The following is a 10,313-nucleotide window of genomic DNA, read 5'->3' on the forward strand; positions in this document are numbered from 1 at the left end:
AAAGGGGAAAAAGTCCCCCTTGTTTTCTGAAATCGTCTTTCTGAGGATAAGTCATAAAACAAATCCGCATTCACCATCGTCAGGCACAGCTTTGTCAGGTCTGTCGTGTCTGTGTTGTCAGGTCATATCTCTCAACAGGCACAGCTTTGTAATCGGCCTTTCCAAGGTGCCATTTTTTGTCGTGATCTCGACACGCCGTACAAATCCATTTCTATCAGGAAGGGTTTCTGTTATGTGTCCCAAAGGCCAGGAGTTTCGAGGGGAACTTTCATCGACTAGCAGCACTATGTCTCCGGGCTTCAGGTTTCTTTTCACCTTGTTCCATTTCTGCCTCTCCTGCATCAATGAAAGATACTCCCGTGTCCAGCGCTTCCAGAAGAGGTCCGATATATACTAGACTTGTCTCCATCTTCTCCTGGAGTAGATGTCATTTTTCTCCAAAATTCCAGGGGTAAGTATAGGCATTCCTTTCAGCTGGAGCAGATGGTTTGGTGTAAGCGGTTCCGGGTCTTTTGCATCTTCAGATACCAGGGTAATGGGACGGTTGTTCATGATTGCATCCACTTCTCACAGAGCTGTTTGAGACTTTCATCCTCCAGGGTTTGTTCCTTCGTGATTGAGTAGAGGATCTTTTTGATGATTCGGATGAGGCGCTCCCATACACCTCCATGATGAGGACCATAAGGGGGATTGAATGTCCACTTTATACCTTCAACTTGAAACGTATTCTGAATCCTATTGAGTAGGGCAAGTGCTTCTCGAAGTTCTCTTTCGGTTCCTACGAAATTAGTTCCATTATCAGAGGTGATTTTCTTTACTTGGCCTCTCCTACAGATAAACCTCCTGAGTGCTGAGATATAGGAATTTGTATCGAGGGAGTAGGCCATCTCCAGGTGTACAGCTCTACAGGCAAGGCAGGTAACAAGGCTCCATACTTCTTCACTTAGCTCTTTACTTCAATTGGGCCAAAGTAGTCCAGCCCAGTATTGGTGAAGGGTGGCAGGTTGGGTGTTACACGGTTTAGAGGTAGGTCCGCCAGTTTTTGCTTCATTGTGGTCCCATTTCATCGCCTGTGTGGGGGGGTTGCTGTGTTCTCACACTGAGTAATCCCTCCAGTTCTTCCTTCCAGACGTAGCCTAGCTTAGCACAACTCATCCTGCTCCCCATTCTCTGCAGCTTCTTATGTATTTGATCTCATTCTTCCACAAACATCATAATGTGAGCTAACAATGCAGATCCACATTTCAGTCAGTGAGCAGCTCTTTGATGGATATCCAGGATCTCCCAGAGGAGTGAGTCTGTGTGGTTCTCCTGTCCTGTGTTTGTTTCTAGAATAATGAGCAGCTATTTCCTGTAAGCTGAGAGCTGTGGCACTCAGTCGTAGTGTTTGCAGAGAAGATATGATGGGATGTAAAGCATGAGATCAGTCAGGACTCTGAAGCTGACTCAAAGAACAAACACTGATTTTAGACCTGATCCAGAACTGTTGGGTTGTGTTCATCCCTACAGGATCAATGGAGAGACGTTCAGAGCCAAGATCCAGAAGAGCTGTGAGTACTGAAACCATATCCTCCATTCATCAAGATATTCTACATTAAACTCTGATCTGAAATGAAACATATGGACCTGGTCCATCTTGTTTCAGCTCTCTTCAATCTTTGTAGCTGCTAATGTTTCTCTGTTCATGTGTGATGATTCTTTCTCTGCCTCTTCTTTCTCCATCAGGAGACTCGATGTGAACAGGAAGTGGAAACTGGAGGAACTGACTGGATATTTTCCATAAAACAATCCATTTCCCTTCAAGCTGTGCAGGTGTATGTGTCCCTGAACAACCCTGTGACCCTAAATGACCTCCTGACCTCTGACTCTGCGTCCCTTACTTCGTACATCATCAGTTTGAGTTAGTGGGGAACCACCAACACACATCAGACTCTTCCAGAGGCGCCAGTGATCACAGTTAGAGTAACACATGTGGACATGAAGAGTAAAACCATATTTCAGGGATTATGATTCTGTATGAAACCTGCTGTGGAGGGTGAAAGTGGCTTTGGGCTAAACTCCTGGAGGAGAAGGACTTTGATTTCATGTGTCTTTATCTTCTCAGCGTCTTGTCTTCAGATGGTGTAACTGTAAAATCCATCCTCTCAATCACTGTTCATCAGATCTACTGTTCTGTGTGTTGCTAGAGAGATAGACATGTGGGGTTCCTCAAGGCTCCATCCTGGGCCCTCTCCTCTTTACCATCTGCATGCTACCACCGGCTCAGACACTGAAAGCTATCTATTAGCTCGTTTTGTATTTACTTTATTCTCTTTGCTTTTTAATGACTGCTTTTAAAAGCCGTTTCATAATGTGTTTCTGCTGCACTGTCTCTTAGAGCTCTACTGATTTTAGTTCTGTAAAGTGCTCTGCCTTGTGTTGAAAGGTGTTGTATTAATAAAGAGACCCTTTGAGTGTCCGTCCTGTAACTCCTGAACTGTACGGCCAGAAACACAATGACGCTTTCCCCAAATCACTGAGATCAGACAAATATATTCATATAAACCCTTTCTGCCATTTCTTATTATAATGAGACATTCTGAAACTTGAAAGAAGAGCAGAATTTTAAAAAATCAGAAAAAAGTTTGAGAATAAAGTCGTCTGAAAAGTGTCAAAAGAAAACGTTAGAAAAGTAAGAAAGCTTTTACTTCAGTAAAGATGTTGAAACGGAAAAAAGAGAGGACTGAAAATGGTCAAAATGTTTGGATGTCAGATTCCTTAAAAAAATGAAGATCCTTAGATCGAAAAAATGTCCCAAAACATTTTCCATTTTCAAAAAAGTCAAAAGGTCAGGGTTCGGAAATCGACGGGATTTTTGGAAAATAAGCAGAATTCTGAAAAATGTTTGAACTCTGAAAAATGGATTTGAAGGAAAGTCAGAAATCTGAAGAAAGAAGGGTTCAGAAAATGAGAGGATTTAAAACAGTCTCTTTATTAAAAACAGCCGAATTCCAAAAGTGTTTGATTTTGAGAAAAAGAGAAAGTCATCATTTCAGTGACAGGTCCCTGAAGGTGGCAGGGGGAGATGTAGACAGTAACCAGTGAATTGATGGAGTCAGAGAAAAGTGAGCAAGTGTGTTTATTCTTTAGCAGCAGAAAATGCCCACAAATAATCCTGAAGAGGAGAGGACAGAGGAGAGTGGCACAAAAAGTACCGGAATCAAAACAAGACCTTCATTTAAACAAGTGTGTGTGTGTGTGTGTGTGTGTGTGTTCCTGAGTCCTGATGGATCCTCCTATCACCTTTCCTTAACCCCGTGACGCTCGCAGAGGTTAAGGGACAGTGGTTGGAAAAGACGGTAGAGGGTTTTTAATAATTGGACCGCAGCCCTGGGGTATACACTCCTCCCCAGCTGCGAGTCACAGTTTCAAGCAGCTTCAGATCGACACTTTGCAACAAGCTTTCAGTCCTCCGAGGAAGAAACACCAGGAGACAGATGATGGAGAGCACAGCGCTTTAATTTACCGGTTGGGTTGTGAATGCAACACGGACAGTTTGCGTTGCATTCAGGGGCGAGGGCCCAGGGGGCTCCCTGACTAGAGTCCAGAGGAGAGGGGAGTCCTTCCTTTCTTCCGAGTCTCAATGAGCAGCGGTTCAAAGTGAGCCCCTACCACCCTCCGGTTTCTCCTGGCCTCCACACGGCAGACTCATCACCGTGTGAAAGAGACCACACCTCTTCCTCTTCCTCTCTGAGGCCGGACGCTCCGTGGATTCTTCATCACCTTGTGTTTCCCCCTGGAGGGAGGAGAAAGGGTTTAACTGGAGACAGAAAGACAGGAGTGTAAAAGTCCTTCATCCCAAACCCGCTCTGACAGGTTTATGTATCAGGTCACTGAAAGGTCATAGAGTGTCACAAGCTGAGGTTCTGTTAGTGTTCTGCAGAAGAACCGGCACACACTGCTGCCTGGTGAGGAAGGAACATCCAGCTCAGATGTTGTAGACTACATTGGGAAAGGATTTGTGACGTCTGGGTGAGAGTGTCGCTGCAGGGGTTGTAAATGTGCTTTGCTGCTGCTGTGCCCCCACAGAGCCCCTGGATGTGTGTCAGTGTGTAGAGTGTGTGTGCTCCCACCTGCAGCAGCGTCAGCTAAACATTTTCTTTAGTTTGGAGAGGAAGCCCCCCCCCTCCTCTTCTTCAGGCTGTGTGTGCCGTAGCTCCTCAGAGCTGCTGCTGCCCCCTCCTGGACACAAACGCACCCTGCATCACTTTGAATACTATTCTGCTTGTATTTCTATTGTGTGTGTGTGTGTGTGTGTGTGTGTGTGTGTGTGTGTGTGTGTGTGTGTGTGTGTGTGTGTGTGTGTGTGTGTGTGTGTGTGTGTGTGTGTGTGTGTGTGTCTGACCTGCAGAGGGTTCAACTCCGTTCACCGTCCCCGGCACGTCGGTCTCGTCTTCAGCGTAACTGAGCAGCAGAGAGCGCTGCCTGCGCGTCAACTTCCTGCAGGGACAGGAAACACTTTAATGCAGACAGAGTGCATCATGGGAGATGTAGTGTTCTGTAAAATATAAGAGGACACTTTCTGATCCTACAGATCTCGGTGTCTTCCCTTCTAAGGTCACATGGTCCTGTTGTCTAACATAGAATTACTTTCTCTAAGTAATCCCATTACTCTACTTTACATGATGACAGTAGGTACAGATCACTTTTTAAAGGACCCCTCCCCACCCTGGTTACACTGACTTTGGCACTCTGATCTTGATGTGCACGTAGTGATCTCCGTAGCTGTAGCTGTTCATCCTGCGGATCCCTTTGCCCTGCAGCCGGATCACCTGATCTGCCTGGCAACTGGCAGGAACCTGACACAGAAGAGGGATTTGAGTCTCTGAAGACCATTTACATGCACTGGAGATCACATGTGGCCCCCTGGAGATCACATGTGGCCCCCTGGAGATCACGAGCCCCCCCCCCCCGGAGATCACATGTGGCCCCCTGGAAATCACATGTGGCCCCTTGGAGATCACGTGTGGCCTCTCCATGCTGTTTGAATAAAGGTTAAGTGATATTGAATGTCTCACGATGATGCTGATGGTCTGGTAGAGCCCGGGCCCCGTGGCGGTGCCCCCCAGGATGGCCTGAGCCACGGAGATCAACACGTCGGAGTGGATGTCGGCTCCGTTGCGCCTGAACACCGGGCTCCTCTGCACCTGCACAGGTACAACCAGATTTCCCTGATCAGAACCTCCTCCTCCGGACTTTGGATCTGTGATTATTGAGTTTGGTATATTTCACGTGTTGCTTAACATGCTGCTGCTGCGCAACCCCGTGTCCTCATTGGGGATAAATGAAGTAGTTCAAACCCTTCAGCTCCGACAGGACTCACCCTGAACGTGATGAGGATCTCTTTGCTGCCCACTGACATGCGCACCGACTGACCGTGCTCCACTCCTGAGAGAGAAAGCAACACACAGATTTAACATTCAACTCACTGAATACACCGACCATCTACCAGTGATACACAGGGTCCCAGACCTGAGTACTTCTACTTTACTCAAGACCTGAGTACTTCTACTTTACTCAAGATCTGAGTACTTCTACTTTACTAAAGACCTGAGTACTTCTACTTTACTCAAGACCTGAGTACTTCTACTTTACTCAAGACCTGAGTACTTCTACTTTACTCAAGATCTGAGTACTTCTACTTTACTAAAGACCTGAGTACTTCTACTTTACTCAAGACCTGAGTACTTCTACTTTACTCAAAACCTGAGTAATTCGACTTTACTCAAGATCTGAGTACTTCGACTTTACTCAAGATCTGAGTACTTCTACTTTACTCAAAACCTGAGTACTTCTACTTTACTCAAGACCTGAGTACTTCTACTTTACTCAAGATCTGAGTACTTCTACTTTACTCAAGTACCAGATCGGAGTACTTCTACTTTACTCAAGACTCAAGATCTGAGTACTTCGACTTTACTCAAGATCTGAGTACTTCTACTTTACTCAAGTACCAGATTGGAGTACTTCTACTTTACTCAAGACCTGAGTACTTCTACTTTACTCAAGATCTGAGTACTTCTACTTTACTCAAGATCTGAGTACTTTTACTTTACTCAAGTACCAGATCGGAGTACTTCTACTTTACTCAAGATCTGAGTACTTCTACTTTACTCAAGTACCAGATCTGAGTACTTCTACTTTACTCAAGCTCTGAGTTCTTCTACTTTACTCAAGATCTGAGTACTTCTACTTTACTCAAGTACCAGATTGGAGTACTTCTACTTTACTCAAGATCTGAGTACTTCTACTTTACTCAAGATCTGAGTACTTCTACTTTACTCAAGTACCAGATTGGAGTACTTCTACTTTACTCAAAATCTGAGTACTTCTACTTGTACTGAGTACCAGACCTGAGTACTTCTCCCCACTGTGAGGGGAACCCACCTGCAGGGACGGGCACGGTGACGGTCTGCCTCTTCTTGGTCTGACCGGACCCCCGGCACAGGACGCAGGGCGTGATGATGTTGGAGCCCCGCCCCCCACAGCGGCGGCAGGCGCTGCGCATCATGAAGGGCCCCGTGTTCAACGACTCCTGCAGACACAACCAGGAATGTGACCATGTATCATCCGTCTGTAGCTACCGCCCAAAGAACCTCTCTGAGGAAGAGCCCGCTCACCATGCCGGTGCCGTTGCAGTAGTGGCAGTGAGACACTCTGGTGCCGGGCTCGCTCCCCTTCCCGTCGCAGCGGGGACAGGCGTCGTCCAGGTTCACCGTCAGCGGCTTGTTAGCACCCTTTGCCGCCTCAGAGAACGTCAGCTCCATCACAAACTGTGGGAGGAGACCATCTGACATTTACCTACAAGCACACCTGGTAGATTTAAGGGACACTTTAAAGAGTCCTCTCCTGCTGATGTTCAGGTGTATATCAGTATGTAGTGTCTCTACTTTAAAGAGTCCTCTCCTGCTGATGTTCAGGTGTATATCAGTATGTAGTGTCTCTACTTTAAAGAGTCCTCTCCTGCTGATGTTCAGGTGTATATCAGTATGTAGTGTCTCTACTTTAAAGAGTCCTCTCCTGCTGATGTTCAGGTGTATATCAGTATGTAGAGTCTCTACTTTAAAGAGTCCTCTCCTGCTGATGTTCAGGTGTGTCTCAGTATGTAGTGTCTCTACTTTAAAGAGTCCTCTCCTGCTGATGTTCAGGTGTATATCAGTATGTAGAGTCTCTACTTTAAAGAGTCCTCTCCTGCTGATGTTCAGGTGTATATCAGTATGTAGCGTCTCTACTTTAAAGAGTCCTCTCCTGCTGATGTTCAGGTGTATATCAGTGTGTAGCGTCTCTACTTTAAAGAGTCCTCTCCTGCTGATGTTCAGGTGTATATCAGTATGTAGCGTCTCTACTTTAAAGAGTCCTCTCCTGCTGATGTTCAGGTGTATATCAGTATGTAGTGTCTCTACTTTAAAGAGTCCTCTCCTGCTGATGTTCAGGTGTATATCAGTGTGTAGCGTCTCTACTTTAAAGAGTCCTCTCCTGCTGATGTTCAGGTGTATATCAGTATGTAGTGTCTCTACTTTAAAGAGTCCTCTCCTGCTGATGTTCAGGTGTATATCAGTGTGTAGCGTCTCTACTTTAAAGAGTCCTCTCCTGTGATTGGTCAACCGCTTAGAGATGTCCCGCCCCTTTCCCCTATCACATACAATGTGCTGTAGCCAATAGGAGGGGACAGAATGTGTTTTTGAAGCAGGGTCTGAGTACCTCTGGTCTCTGTTCGAACATGCTGTTGAGGTCTCCGAAGCCCCTCCCTGAGCTGAACTCTCCAAAGATCTTCCGGAACAGCTCCTCGGGGTTGATGTTGGACCCCCCCGCTCTGTAGTACTGCTGCTGGCTGGACCCCCCGCCTCGGCTCGGGTCGAAGCCCGCCGCTCCATACGTGTCATACTGCTTCTTCTTCAGCTCGTCACTCAGCACCTACACACACACGCACACACGCACACACGCTCACACACACACACACACACACACACACACACACACACACACACACACACACACACACACACACACACACACACACACACACACACACACACACACACACACAGTTTTTCATTGGCTAAAGCTAAACTCAAATATTTTACACAGAACTTGAAGGCCCAGACTTTTAGTCGACTAAAACTTGAATAAGAGAAGCAGGACTGGAGTGACAGAGACACTCGACATTAGGTGTAAACACATCTGATGACTGAACCTCGTAGGCGTCGGCCAGCTTGGCAAACTTCTCTTTCGACTCGGGGTCGTCTGGGTTCGTGTCGGGGTGGAACTTCTTCGCCAACTGCAGAGAAACACAAAAAGAGGAAGTCGGTTTAGTGTTTTTGCACACGAAGGGGACGAGCCGACTGTATTTCTGAGGAAGCTGAGACCCTTCATCTTACAGCAACATGTTGGAGATCTTCTACCAGTCTGTCGTCAATAAACAGGCTTTAGTGTAAACCGGTATCAGGGTCTCTGCTCCTCTCTCTGGGGGCGTGCGCCCTCAAACCAAAATAAAGATTTCCCCGTAAAATGTTAAAGTGCTGCCAGAGAACAATCTCTCAGAAAGGGTTTACTGAGTCCAGAGATATGGAGATGGGGTCAGATGTTTGGTCAGACGCAGAGACAGCTTACGGAGAATAAAGAGGGGATGGATGTCCGGTGGGTCTGCGGGGGACGAGTGGCAGGCAGCAGGCTGACACTGAGACTGAGATTTCTGATCCTTTCTTTTACTCTCCTTTTTTCTGGAGAGGAAGTAAAGGAACCGGAGCTCTGGATTTATTTGTGGTTTGAGCTGCAATATATGACTCAGCAGCTTTAAGACGTGAAGACACTATTATTTTAATGCAGGATTTTCACCAGAAAGTGGGCGGGGCTTAATTTAGTCTATATTCTTCTAGAAAACCCCCTGAATAAAGTATATCTCATCACAGGATTCCCTGGTTCTTTTAGCCGCTGCGTTCGTCTACAATCTGTTATTTTGTACGTTTTTCGGTTGTTGGTGTGCTGTGGGGTTTTATCATTGAATGTACCGCGGCTCAAAGACTCTGTGGTTGATGTCAGGGACGCAGTGGCTGAGCGGTGTGAGGACTGTGAACAGAAGTCTGACCTGGTAGTAAGCCTTCTTGATTTCCTTCTGTGTGGCGGTGCGGGGGACGCCCAACACCTGGTACAAATCCTCCTTGTTTCCCGAGCGGCTGCTGGTGTGAAAACAGCGACAGGACGTCGGGCCTGCAGAGAGAATGAGGAATGAAGGACTACTGAGAGGAAATCAAAATAAACCTTCCCTTCAGACGGACAGCGCTATAATGGTAGACTGTGAGGGAGTGTGGTCGTCCTTCACCCAGGAGGTTGCTGGTTTGATCCCAGCCCTGCCGTCAACATGTGGATGTGTCCTTGGGCACGATACTGAACCCTGAGGTGCTCCTGATGGCCAACGGTGTGTGTGTGTGTGTGTGTGTGTGTGTTAGCTTCCCTAGAGCAATGTGAAGCTTTGAGGAAGACCTGATGAAGAGGTATACAAGTACAGAACATGTATAATACCACAAGCATAGAAATATATAAATATATATATATATATATATTTATATATTTCATTTTTTTTTTTTTTTGGGGGGGGGGGGGGGTGTAATTTTAGAGTCAGGAGATTAAGGATCCCCTTGGGTCTGCAGAATTACCCCCATTGTTCTCAAGACGTTCTCTTGTGCACTATAAACCAGGGTTCCTGATGACTGCTGTTCTTTGAGCACGCGTTTTCTCTGAACATGTACAACAAGTTATCCTTTTAGGAAGTGTTGGGACCCCCGCGTGAATGACACCTCTGTGATGCTAACAGTGTGATGCTAACAGTTAGCTCCTCACCTGTCACTCCTCTCAATGTCACCACATTTCTCCCTGAAGCCTGACAGCAGCTCCGGTAGTTGGCCCTCTCCCCCCGGGGGGTCGGCCACACCGAGGCCGAGCAGACTGCTGCATGTCGGGCAGAGACGGATAGGAACCGACCGCTCAGTCCCGAGCAGAGCAGCCGTGCAGCGGAGGACGCCATCTTTGCGTCACTGTCAGTGAGTCAGAGGCGGTCTGCGCATGTGCGGGATGTTGGTGAATGTAGTTTTCAATGGAACTGTGAAAAGTACAAATTAGAGTTCAAAAGTAAATGAAAATACAATTAAAAAAACAAAACACTAAAGCAAACATTGACTCATTAAGAGAATATGGAGGATAATAAAGTCATGATGCACGAATGGTGTGTTTATTGCAAGAAATCAATGCAGAATGAATGCAGCTACTGTACATAGGCC

At 46.6% G+C, this 10,313-nt stretch overlaps 1 protein-coding gene across 2 annotated transcripts; it reads right to left on the minus strand.

The window, feature by feature from the left end:
• Positions 1-3,480: 3,480 nt before the first annotated feature.
• Positions 3,481-10,075, minus strand: LOC134862744 (dnaJ homolog subfamily A member 3, mitochondrial-like). Of its 2 annotated transcripts, XM_063880814.1 has the most exons (12): positions 9,877-10,075; positions 9,125-9,246; positions 8,234-8,317; positions 7,741-7,953; positions 6,660-6,812; positions 6,427-6,574; positions 5,363-5,427; positions 5,058-5,186; positions 4,723-4,838; positions 4,385-4,479; positions 4,113-4,221; positions 3,481-3,775 (listed from the first exon to the last, which is right to left on the minus strand). In XM_063880814.1, exons 1-11 carry the CDS (start codon positions 10,058-10,060, stop codon positions 4,124-4,126), a joined length of 1,407 nt encoding a protein of 468 aa, XP_063736884.1. In that variant the 5' UTR covers positions 10,061-10,075; the 3' UTR covers positions 3,481-3,775; positions 4,113-4,123. The 2 variants fall into 2 exon arrangements, with proteins under 2 accessions (XP_063736884.1, XP_063736885.1); XM_063880815.1 differs by lacking the exon at positions 4,113-4,221.
• Between the last annotated feature and the right edge of the window lie 238 nt (positions 10,076-10,313).

Source organism: Eleginops maclovinus, chromosome 4, assembly GCF_036324505.1.
Source record: "Eleginops maclovinus isolate JMC-PN-2008 ecotype Puerto Natales chromosome 4, JC_Emac_rtc_rv5, whole genome shotgun sequence".
Taxonomy (NCBI): domain Eukaryota; kingdom Metazoa; phylum Chordata; class Actinopteri; order Perciformes; family Eleginopidae; genus Eleginops; species Eleginops maclovinus.

Coding starts and splice junctions, on each gene's coding strand:
- LOC134862744 (XM_063880814.1), bottom strand. CDS start 10,060: ATGGCGTCCTCCGCTGCACGGCTGCTCTGCTCGGGACTGAGCGGTCGG. Junction 7,954..8,233: donor AGCTGGCCGACGCCTACGAG/GTTCAGTCATCA, acceptor GTGTGTGTGTAG/GTGCTGAGTGACGAGCTGAA. Junction 6,813..7,740: donor TGTTCGAACAGAGACCAGAG/GTACTCAGACCC, acceptor CTCCTCCCACAG/TTTGTGATGGAGCTGACGTT.